The sequence below is a fragment of the Camelus dromedarius genome, chromosome 14 (genome assembly GCF_036321535.1).
Source record: "Camelus dromedarius isolate mCamDro1 chromosome 14, mCamDro1.pat, whole genome shotgun sequence".
Taxonomy (NCBI): Eukaryota; Metazoa; Chordata; class Mammalia; order Artiodactyla; family Camelidae; genus Camelus; species Camelus dromedarius.
Genome location: NC_087449.1, coordinates 48,554,927 through 48,566,838, shown reverse-complemented (window position 1 = coordinate 48,566,838; position 11,912 = coordinate 48,554,927). Strand labels below are relative to the sequence as shown.

General features: G+C 56.8%; 1 protein-coding gene across 1 annotated transcript; it reads right to left on the bottom strand.

The window, feature by feature from the left end:
• Positions 1 to 99: 99 nt before the first annotated feature.
• Positions 100 to 2,495, bottom strand: MARCKSL1 (MARCKS like 1). The gene is made up of 2 exons (XM_031464628.2): positions 2,209 to 2,495; positions 100 to 1,376 (listed from the first exon to the last, which is right to left on the bottom strand). The coding sequence occupies exons 1-2, from the start codon at positions 2,293 to 2,295 to the stop codon at positions 864 to 866; spliced, it is 600 nt and encodes a 199-aa protein (XP_031320488.1). The 5' UTR covers positions 2,296 to 2,495; the 3' UTR covers positions 100 to 863.
• Positions 2,496 to 11,912: the final 9,417 nt, after the last annotated feature.

The window sequence follows — 11,912 nt, the reverse complement described above, 5'->3', positions numbered from 1 at the left end:
AAAAAACTCCACAAACTTACCTGTCTTAGTCCCTCCCTCAAGGTTTGAGGTTAATCAGTCTCACCCTACCCCAGAAGACCACTCATTAAAAAGCACCACTAAAGGGACGACATTTATTCCTTTTCCAAATGTTACAGTAAAACCAGGTGGAAGAGAATGGTTTTAGCAGTTAGAAAAAAAAAAAAAAAGTACAAATCTGGGGTTTGGCCATTAAAAGTTATTTACAACAATGGGAGGGGGAAAAAAAAAAGACAAGAAGTTGTTTCACATTACAGACCTCCCCCCCACCCCAAAGCTTAATACTTGCTTACCAAGTCAAAAAAGAGACACAGTTGATTCACAAGCTGGAGGTTTGAACTTGAGTAAGACATTTATAAAAACCTAGACAGGGGCAGTGTCCACCCCAGCCCAGGTGCCACTAGGCACAGCACAAAGAGACTAAAAACTCAACAGGGAAAGGCTGGACACACAGGGTTTGGGAGTGTAGGTACCCCCACATCTGGCTCAGGGATTTGTGGAGTAAACAAAACCTACTTGGAAAAGAACTGGGGAAGAAAACCAACAATTGCCTTTTGCAGGGGTAGGGCCAGGGAAGGAGGTAGGGCCAGGGCAGGAGCATTTCACATCACTAACCTAACTTGGGAAACTGCAAGGGACCATCTTCAACTGGCCTTAAGAGGAAGACCAGCTGGATGATGGGAGAATCCACAGGAGGGACAGGAGGAGAGGGAACGTGGCTAGGGGGCAACAGCCCCTTCCTTTCCGGGCACAGGAAGGCAGCCAGGGCACCAGGTCCAGGCAGTGACCTCACAAGGACAGCACAGTTTTTGCAGCTTAGAGATCACCCACCTGCCCCCACCCAGCTACTCATTCTGCTCGCTTGCTTGTGTAGGGCCACTCTCCAGCCCCGAGGGAGTGGACGGCTCTGCGGCCTGGGGCCCTGCCTCTTCTTCTGTGTCTCCTCCCTTGGAGGCAACGCTTGCCTCTGCCCCTTTGGCCTGGGGCTCCTGGCTCTCAGGGGTGGCAACAGCTTTCCCTTCCTGGGTAGTGCCTTCCTCGCTGCAGGCACCGATTTCCCCCTGCTCCTGCTCTTCCTCTGTGGGTGAGGAGGCAGACGAATCACCCCCACCCTCCTTCCGATTTCTCTTGAAGGACAGGCCACTCAATTTGAAAGGCTTCTTGAAAGAGAATTTCTTCTTCTTCTTGGGGGTCTCCTTGGGGGGGGCCTCCCCCTTGGCTTCAGCGCCCTGGCTAGGGGGTGCTGGCTCGATGGCATCGCCAGCGGCCCCGGCTGCCTCCTCTGTTCCGTTCACCGGGGGCGACTCCCCTTCACCTTTGGGGGATAAGTCTCCATTGCTTTTCACGTGGCCGTTCTCCTGCAAGGCGGAGGAGACAGCATTGAGGGCCGGGGCTCTTACACCCCTCCCCCAGCCCACCTCTGACCGCTTTCAGATAATGGGGTCCCGATTCATTCCGCCGCACCCCCAGAGCCTGGTAGCCGGCTCACCCCACGGCCGGCATCCCGTCAAACATCTCCCTCCTGCCCCGCACAGGCGCGCACAGGCCGCGGCCGGCAGGAGGCGCTGGGGTCTTGGGGCCCCCCACCCATTTCCCCTGGGGCGCGCTCTCTATTCGGCGCAGAACCGCCCGCGACCGCGGATCCCCGCGGACGGGAGGACGAGAAAGCCGTGCAGCCGATATTGGGCGGGAAGCCGCCCCGGGGCGCTGTTCCCCGCACCTGGACGGCCTATTTTCCCAGTCTCCTGCTTTGTGTAAACGGCCCCCCACTCACCTCAGGCTCTCCCTACACCGCGACTCCTCCCTAAAAAAAAGGCTGTGGGCTATTGAGGTCGGATCTGCAGGGGGAGTGCCCTCTCCTCCGGGCACCCGCCCCGCGGCCCCTGGGCGCCCCCTTGGCGCGGACCAGCAGCGCCTTTGTTCCCCGCGCGGCACTCGGGGCGGCTGGGGGGCAGCGCCGGGGGCCGGGGCCGGGAACAAAGAAGGCGGCGGGGCCCGGCCGGCGCCCCCTCCCCGCCCCTCCCCTCGCTTCGCCCGCGGGGGCTGCGGCGCCGAGAACAAAGGGACCGGGCGGGGGAGGGGGCGCCGCGTGTCCCGGGCCGGACAAAGCGCGCGGCCCCGGCCCGGGGCCCTAGAAAGGGCGAGATGCGAGAGGAGGGGGCCGGCTCGGGCCATGCCGAGCGCACCCACCTGTCCGTTGGCCTTAGCGGGGGAAGCGCCTGCTGCCTCCTCGGCGGTCACGTCTCCCCGGGGAGCCTTGGAGCTCTGGCTGCCCATGGCGGGGGTTCTGCTGGGGGGCGCCCGGAGCCGCCCTGGGCTCGCGCCGCAGGGGATAGTTCGGTCGGGTGGGCCTGGTCGGCGGAGGGGTGGGGCTCTCGCCTGAGAGGGAGGGGTGTCGGGGGGAAACCAAGCTGCACCCCCGCTCGGCGCCCGCCCCGCTTGCCGCGCCCGCCGCCGCTCCGCTCCGCGCCAGAATGCCGCCCGCCGCCCGCCGAGCCGCCTATATATATGCGCCCGGAGCTTGGGGCGGGGCCGGACATTTAAATGAGCGCCCAATCGAGGGGCGGAGGCGGGCTCAGGTCGCGGGCCCCACTTGCGCAGTGGGCGACGCTGGCGGTCTCGTCCCCCTAGCCCACACGGCTCCCAGGGGCAGGTGGTGTCCGGTGTGGGAAAGAGAAAGGCGGGTCCTTCCGCGAGCTAGGAGGAGGGGGGGCTCCTAGAGGAAAGGGGAGGGAGCAATCGTCCCCTCCTTTCTCACCGCCCACCTCCCAGGGTGGACGCCCGAGCTCCTGCAGTGGCTCCCATCACCTTGGTCCTGCGCTGGCAGCCCCCGTCATTCTCCTAGAACTCTTCGAAGGACTCACATGCCCAGACTCGTCAGCCGGCTGGTTCCGAGTTACGCTCTAGAGAATGTGGTCATGGAAGCCGCAGGGCCGGAGCTGGGCTCTATGCCCCCTCAGGCCGACCTGTCCGAAGTCCCGCCCACGTGTCCGCCTGCCTGCCTGCCCTGTCCAGCCTGGGAGGTCTGGCCCGCCGCAGGGTCACTCTGCTCAGACTAGTGAGGCCCGTCCCTCATCCCTCTTCTTGGTCTCTTGGTGGCCTGTCAGACTAAGCCCCTACAGACAAGCTCTCACTCTCTGTCCTTCCTGCCCTCAATTTGGACCTGTTACAAACTCCCATCTGGGGTGGTCTTGTGACCTTGAGAGGCTTCTCCATTCCCATTTGAAAGATGAGGAGCCTGAGGCTCAGGGACGTGGACATAACCTGTCTGACTTTGGTGCTCTCCCATCACATCTGCTCCCCTACATCAGGATTCCCCTCAAGCAGGCAGAGGAAGCCCAAGACGGGGCTCAATAAACCTTAGAGCACCCAGTTCCTGAAGAGGAGGGCCCTTGGATAGTCCCTTGAAGACAGCCCCCAAGGTTGTCCAGCCTTGCCTTCAGCTCTGCCCGAGTGAGGGACCCTGGAGGCTGGGCAGGATGGCAGTGGCTGGAGACTCTCCAGCTAGAGTCTTCTACACTCCTCCTTGTCCTAGGCCAGGGGGAACCCCAGAGTCCAGGCCAACCCCGGATGTGTGTGTCCGACTGCCTGCCTGCCTGCCCTCAGCCCCCAGGAAGAAGGGGGTGGGGGTTGGAGGAAGCAAAGTATTGCAAAAGCAGGGCTGTGCCCTGGCCAGCTCAGCATGTCTCTCCCTCATGCCCTCCCTCCAAGTAAAGCCTCCTGGGAGGCCTGAGGCTGTGAGGTGTGGAGACACCTTAGGGCCTGAGAAATCAGGAACTCCCACAGATCTGACCACATAGGGCCAGGGAGGGCTGAAGTGGCTTCTACATTCAGTACTCACTCCTGTAGCCTCCAACCCCAACACCGCTCTGAGACTACAGAATGCTCTCAGCTTCATTGGCACCCCTCATTTTACAGACTGGAACACTGAGGTTCAGAAAGGGAAAGTGACATGTCCAAGGGCACACAGCAGATACCAGTAGCTGAGGGTGAGAAAGCATTTGGAGAGAACAGCTAAAAGGGGGTGGGGGCTGTAAGGAAAGCCTTGGAAGAACTCTCCATTGAGATCTGGGGCTGCCAGGTCAGAGTGGGAGGCAAGAGGAGCTAGCTTTTAGGACAGGGAGGGGCATCATGCCCCACTGTAGTTTACTGACAGGACAATGACTTCTCCACCCACTGCCACTCGGGGATGGACATCATGACCCGAGTCTCTGTCTTGGCCACAATAAGAAACCCACAATGCTGCCAGGCGCTGCCCGCACCGGTTGGCAGGGCTCAGATGGAGGGCGTGTGAGTCCTGGAGGGGTTGGAGTCAGAGGTTAAGAGCTGCTCCCAAGACTCCCATTACCAGGCACTGCCCTGTGGGGATAAGAGGTAGATCACCCAGATGATCCCAGGAAGAGAGGAGCATCAGGGCTAAAGGACCCCGAGTCCCCAGAGCCCCAGAGGGAACCTGGTTGTGGACCAGGGGGGAACCCCTGCATCTCCCAGCAGACATCAAAGGATGCTGGGGAGGGGGCGCTTGAGAGTTGCATCCCTCAGCAAATCCAGGCCCTAGCTGAACCCAGCTTCTGGAAGAGGGAAGAGGCTTAGGATGCTGTGGGGGTGAGTGGGGGTGGTTCAGCAGCCCCCATGGCCTCCTCCGTCCACACTGCGCTCCTTCCTCCCCAGCTGCTGCCAGCCTAGACAATGTGCCCATTGTTCTGTGTCTCCAGGGGCCTGTGTGCAACTGTGTGCGTCTGTTTCTCTCTGTGTGTGGCTGTGTATTGCTCTGTATATGTCTGTGTGTGAGAGAGACTTTGTGACCGCGCGCGCGTGTGTGTGACCAGGTGTGTAGTTTTGCGGTTGTGTGAGTCTGCGTCTTTGTTTGGCTATGTGTGTTCAGGGTGTGAGACAGAGAGAGAGAGACGCTTGGTGACTCTCTGAGACTTTCTGGGTGTGTGCCTGTCTGTCCTTGACATTGTGTTGGTGACTGTGTCTGACTGTGATTGGGTGTGTAGCTCTGAGTGTGCATGTAGCTGTGTGAAAGAATATCTGAGTGTGTGGATGAGGGAGTGGCTACTTTGTGTTTGTGTGAGTGTCCCTGTGGGGGGCTGTGTGTGCCTCAGCAGGTCAGGACCTTTGAGATATGAGCTTTTGCCAAGACAGAGTGGCAGGGAAGGGAGGAATGGGGAAGACAGGGGACTCTGGGATGGAAGGGAAGCTGCAGAGACTAGAAACCCCATGTTTTCACACATCTCTCATCTGTCTCAGTTATCTGGTAAAAGCTCACACCTTAGTCCTGGCCTGAGATGCTCCCAGCCCCCATGGACAGAAGGGAATGGGACCCTGGGAGAGCACAGGGTGGGGCTGAAGGAGGAAGGAGAGCAGAAGAGAACATTGCCCCATAAAGAAGGTTGTGGGGGCACTTTGAGGCCTCTGAGGAGGGCTCGGGTGGGGATCCGATTAGATGCTACGTGAGGCGTGAGTGGCAGTATCTTGCCAGAGATGGAGGATGGGCCTTCCTGGTTGGAGGGTGGGTGTGGGGAGGGCCCAGCATACACAAAAGCCGGTGGAGGGAAGAGACACCAGAGAATGGCTGGGTCCCAGTGGAGGCCTCAGGAATGGTGACTTGGCACACACAGCCCAGTTCTCCTTCCGTGGAGCATCAGCTGGAGCCAGAGACCTTATGCTAGCCCCAGGTCTGCCTCCGCCTGCTCTGTAACGGTAAGCCAGTCTTTTCTCCTCTTGGGCCTCAGTTTACTCATCTGCACAGTGACAGCTTGGCCTCTGTGATTCATACTCACAGAGAATGGAGTTCCTCCTTCTGTTCCTACGTGGCAGAGTATCAGCTGTGAGTCACACAGGGCCCCTGCCCTCAGGGGTTTCCCATCCAGGGAGACTGGCAATGCCTTACCAGAGGAAGAAAGAGCCAGAGCCAGGTCAGATGAGGGGCCTGTGGGCTGCAAGGAGGAGGGACCTGTGGGTGGGCTGGGGGATGGAGGAAGAACTTAGAGCATCACAAAGGGGAACAGCAAACGGTTTGCATGAGGGTGGGGATGGAGGCAGAGGCCGAGTCTGGAGCAAGGTTTAAGGGACAGGACCCTTGGGTATGGTGACTGGCTGGATGCAGGGACGGGGTGGGGAAGTGGGAGTGATGATGCTGTTGCCCACATTTCTGTGTTGGGTGACAGCTGGTAAGATGTACCCATGACTGAGATAGGGCATCGGAGGAAAAACAAACTTGGGAGCGAGTTGCTTGATCTAGCCTTGTTGAGTTGAGTCTGAGGCGCCCAGGGAACATCTCGGGGGACATCCAGGAGGCAGCCTGAAGTCTATACGCTTCAGCACATAGACATGTGATCGTGTTTCCTGAGCCCAAGGCCAGGACTCCAAGGCCAGGGTCTGGCTAATGACCTTAGGGACAACAGACAGAAGGTTTTAAGTCAGAACTGACCCCAGGAAATCTGGGTCTCTGTTTGTTGCTAGGAAGAGGGTAACTGAAGCCAAGCAGTACATGAGGTCACCCAGGAAGTTCTAGGAGACAGTGGGAGCTCTGCCACTGTGGGGGTTGTGGGGGACAGGCAGCAGGAGAGGGCCGCAGGAAGGGAGCCAGCAGAGATGGGGAGGAAGAACCCTAGAGGACAGAATCATGGGGATCCTTGACTACGGGGGAGGGGGAGAGTTTTAAAAAGGTAAGAATGAGCAATAGTAGTAATAATCATAGCTGCTAGCACTGATTGCGTGCCCATTGTACGCCAAGCCCTGTGCCAACTGCTTTCCATATGTTACCTCGTGACCTAGTGAGATGTGTACCATCATTGTTCCCCTTTACAGAGGAGGAAACTGAAGCCCAGTGAGGTGGCGTGTCTGCGTGAGCAGAAGATGACGAGGAGGTCAGGACTAAAAGAAAGCAGTTTTTGGGACCTCTGAGGAGCAGGGCCATGCTAGGCTCTGGAGGCCTCCAAGAAGGGTTCTGATGCTCCAGGTCTGGGAGGAGCAGTTAGGGATGTCGGCAGGGAGACACAAGGGAGCTGCAGGCCCAGGAGCCCTGGGACTTGACTCCCCAGCACCCTGGGAAAACTGGGTTCTGGCTTAGTTGTCAGCAGGACCCAGGTCTGCAGCCTCTCTGCCAGTCCTGGGCCTTGAACCTGGGTCTGGATACTGGAGCACCTCAGGGGCCCTTTCTTGGGACCCAGCATCCAACCAGTCACATCACAAAAGACAAGGGATTCCGAAAGTTCCCCTTCAGAATTTTAGGCCACCCAGATCTTTTATTTCTTCCTTTCCCCTCCTCTTCCTCTCATCTCTGGGGTGTGTGTGTGTGTGTGTGTGTGTGTGTGTGTGTGTGTGTGTGTGTGTGTGTGTGTGTGTGTCGTGTGTGGGTGGTGTGGTGGGGATGGAGGCAGAGGCTGAGTCTGGAGCAAGGTTTGGGTTGTGTACACTGGACAGGGCCCAGCCACTATCTAATAGAACAGTTTCTTTGAGGCTCAATTTCTCCAATAGCTAAGAGGTTTGTGTGTAATCCCAGCTCGCCTGCCTATCTCCCCCAGGCTCAGTGAGGTCACCAGAAATTCAACCCAGTTGTTCTGGGCTGCCTCAGCCTCTCCCTTACTGCCCCACCCTCCCCTCCTCCCAACTTTCAGTTTCTTTTCAGATCCTGGATGCCTTTGGGGAAGGCACCCAGGAGGTGGCCAGACCCATAGAATGTGGATTGCTAACAACTTTCCAACCAAAATCCCCCATTCAGGGGAAGTCCCTTTAAAAGGGAAACTGAAACTCTCTCCTAGTCCCATTCAGGTCCCCCTCCTGCCTCTCCACACTGCTCAGATCTTGCCCCATGACCTCTCCCATTCAGCCTCTTCCTTCAAATGATCTGGAGCCACACTACTGCTCCCTTCCAGCTTTGTGACCCTGGACAAGTCCCTTCCCCTGACAAGTCCTGCAGTGCCCACCCTGTAAAATGAGGACACTGGGCGCCACTTGGGGTTGTGGCAAGGGTTCCGTGAGGCATCGCTGTGCTGAGGCAGTCTTCATTGCGCAGAGCTGGCCCCATCACATCCTAGCTCTGTGGCTTTTGGCCCTTCTGAGCCTCAGTATCCTCATCTGTAAAACAGGAACAATGATCGCCTATTTCTTAGGGTTACTGTGAGATAAACGACCTACTGCCATGATGTCAAGCCCTGAGGCACAGAGCACACGGGAATATTCAACAGTGGTCCTAAGTGCGGTTACATGAAATGCTGGGGGAGAGCCTGACATAGACTTGTGCCCATTCCCGTCCCTCCTCTTCCCTTCCTGACCTAAGGCGAGGAGGTGGGAATCTGGGACCCTGGGATAACCAAGTATCCCCTCCATCAACTTTCTTCTGGGACAGGTGGGGAAGGGACTGATCTAAGGATGCTGAAGTGTTCAAAGGGAAATTTATTTGGGTCAATCAATCCCTTAAATGGTAAAGGAATCTGCCTCTCCCTAGAACCTTGAGGATTCTCTCCCCTCTCTCACCCCTCAGAAGTTTCCCCTTGAGGCCTCCTTTTAGTGACTTTTTCCAGAAAAGATATACTCTGGACCCCCTTCCAACACACACATCATCTGTCTGTCCCCTCCCAGCTATGCCCCACATTCTCCTTCCTGCCTGTGTGACAGGGAGGCTTTACATCTCGGGGGACCAGCCCATGATGCTCCAGATTGTGCCTCAGAGAGATTGGGCTCCCAGCCTCACTTCCCTTACATCCCTCCTCTTTCTCCTTGGCCCACGGAACTTCAACTCTCCTGGCCATCTGATTCCTCAGAGTGCTGAACTTCTCCCACCTCAGGGCCTTTGAACAGGCTGTTTCATCCACCTAGCATGCCTCTCTCCACTTCTCTGCTTGCCAGATTTCTAAATCTCTTAAAACCCAGATCAAACCACTCCTGAGGTCTTTTCAGATTCCCCAGGAGGAAAGGAGGGCTTTCCCACACCTGATCCACACCTCTGGGCTTAGGGTTCCCACTAGTCAGTCGCCCAAACCAGGAACCTGGGCTGCATCACCAGGCCACCAACCTTGGCTCATCATCCCCTTGTCTCCCCCTCCCAATCTGCCCTTCTCACCTGGACCTAGGCTGTTTCATCAGCTTCTCACTGTCTCTCTGCTCAAGTCCAGCCATTCTCCTGTGTCGGGGTCACTTTCAACAGAGGGTGCTCAATACATACCTGTTAACTGGGGGAGTAAATGAGTGAAGGAATGAATGAAAGAGTGAAAGAAATGTAGCATCAAACATATTCCCCTGGCTTTAACTCTTCCCATGACTCCCTACTGTCCTCAGGACAGTCTGTGCCTTACATGTGAGGTTTCCACTGTCTGATCCCCATAGCACACTCTGGGCTTTCCGCCAAGCCATAACCCCGTTCTCCTTCCTGCACTTACACAGGCTGTCCCTCTGACTGGATTGTCCCTCTTCCCTGCTACGCAGCAGAGAAACAAGATGGCCTGTTGAAATAGTCCAGGCAAGGATGATGGGGACTTCTGCTAAAGAGTGGGGGAGAGTCAGCCAACACCAACATGTCTTGAGCTAGGGACTATTCCCAGTGCCGGGGATTGTGAATGTGCCCTTGAAGTTGAAGTTTTAGGTGCCTGTGAGAGTCCTCGTGGGGACATCAGGCTGGCAGTTAATGGATCTATGAGCCTGGACTTCAGAGGAGAACTTGGAGGTGTCTCAAATTGGAAGCCACAGGACTGGATGGGATCCACTGAGAGGAACAGCTCAAGAAGACAGCACCGGGGGCACTCTGACATTTAGACTCTGGACGGGGACCCAGCAGGGGGATTTAGCTGATGGGCAGAGAGAAAGGAAGAGAACTGGGAGCAGGGGAATCCTGAAGGCTGAGGGAGGAGATGGCTTCCAGAAGGAATGAGTGATCCGCCATGTCAAATGCTCCAGAAGGTGGAGGAAGACACAGAAGTAAAGGAGGGGCTCAGGGGGCAGAAGTGACAGGTCTTAGCAAAGGACTAAGGATGTTGGAAATGAGGAGGAAGGACCAAGGATGGGGCCCGAGGGTATGGCTTGGGCAAATGGGTGAAAGGAGGGGCAAAGAGGAGGAGCAGTGGGTCTCCATGGAAACAGAGAGGTCAACTTTGGACAGGTTGACTTGAGGTGTCTTTGGGATGTCATCAGGATCTGTGGGTCTGGAATGAAATCTGAGCTGGAGAGAAAAAGAGAAGATCTGTGTGTGTGTGTCTGCCTGTCTGTCTCTCCTCCATCCTTTTCTACGTGTATCTACAAAAGCGTCTATAAGCTGACCATGAAGAAATCTCTGTCTCCAGCCCAGATCTCTCCAAAACTCCGGCTGCCCTTGGAGATCACCCTGGATGTCCCACAGGGATCTACAAAACATAGAGAAACAAAACAGGCTCAGGACACGGATTAGAAAGGACAGAGTTGGAGGTAAGATAAACCAGGAAAGAGTCGATAGGACCGGTCCAGACAATGGGGTAAGTGGCCTGAACCAGGCAAGGGCAGAGGGCAGAGGGGGAGATGAAGTGCAGACATTCAGAATGTGGAGAGCACCAGAGGTGGGAATGAAGTTCCATGTGGATGGAGAGTGGGGCTAGAGGAGGAACGGAGACAGCTCTAGGGGTCCGCTGGGTGTGGGGAGCTGGGGTGGCTGTCATGCAGTTAACTGTTTATGTGACTGAGACCCCTAAAAAAAGGCAGAGGATGGGTCATAAGTGGGTCTTAAGGGGTGGGGGAAGGAGCTGCTGTGGACCACTGAGTGGATGAGTCTGGGTAGTGGCCCAAAGACTCCTTCCTCTAGCTATCAGCTCCCTCTGCCGGACCTCTGCAGGGAGGTTTGCGTGGGATCACTCCTCAGAGTGGGCCTCCATCCCAATTAGGACCTGCGAGAGTGTGTAGGGGGAACACGGGAACACAGGGACAGGTGCCCAGGGCCTTGGACCTAGTTGAGGGCCAGAGACCACTTGCTCACCAGAGCGGATTCCGAGACCCCCGGAGGGCTTTAGGCCAGGAGATGCCATGATGGGGCCATGTCCCTCCCTTGCTTTAAACCTGTCCATGGCTCCCTGCTTCCTCTTGGAGAACCTAACCCCTTGTTCTGGCCTTCAAGGTCTTTGAAGCTCCAGGCCCAGCTGGCCTCATTTTAGGCAGAGCCCACCTGGCCACCAGTCTCATGATTCCCTCAGTGGGGTGCCCAGACCACTTCAGCCTGCAAACCACCAAATCTTTCTCCATGCTGCCAACTCTGCTTGGATTGCTACTCCCCGTGTATGTCTACCAAGGGCCTACCCACCTGTCAAGATTCAGCTCAAGGAACTTCTCCTAAGGGCTTTCCTGACCTTCCAGAAGACTGATTGTGTCCCAGTGTCCCCCTCCTGTGGCACTTTACTGAGCTGGTGGACGTCTTTACCTTTCTACGGCACTGTGAGAGCCTGGGGAGCCGGAGCAAGTGGGGTTCATCCAGTCTACCCCATGGGGGTTTGTGGGTGCAATGGGATGGTCAGGGGTGGCTGTGGAGGCCCTCCCAGCCCTGTGGGTTCAGTCTAAGTGTGTGTGACTGGGGAGAATAGAGACCTCAATCACCCCCTGAAGTAGGGAGAGCCAGAAATCGGTGAAAGCAGCTTTATTTGCGCAGTGAAGGGCAGAAACACAGAGACCCCAGGAGAGAGGGCAAAGGTGGACAATCTTCACCCACAGAGAGGGGACATGGGACTGTGCAGTGCTCCCAGGCCATCTTCCTGCTCATCCTGGCTTGGCACAAGTCGGCCTCAGGACCATCATGCAATGAACCTGAGGCCTGCTTCCCCAAATCCCTGGAAAAACAGACGTTGGTGACACTCCTCTGAAACCCAGGGCACAGGGTGTGGAGCTGGGCATGCCACACTGCCTGGGCTCATGTGCAGCTCAGCTGTGAAGTCCCT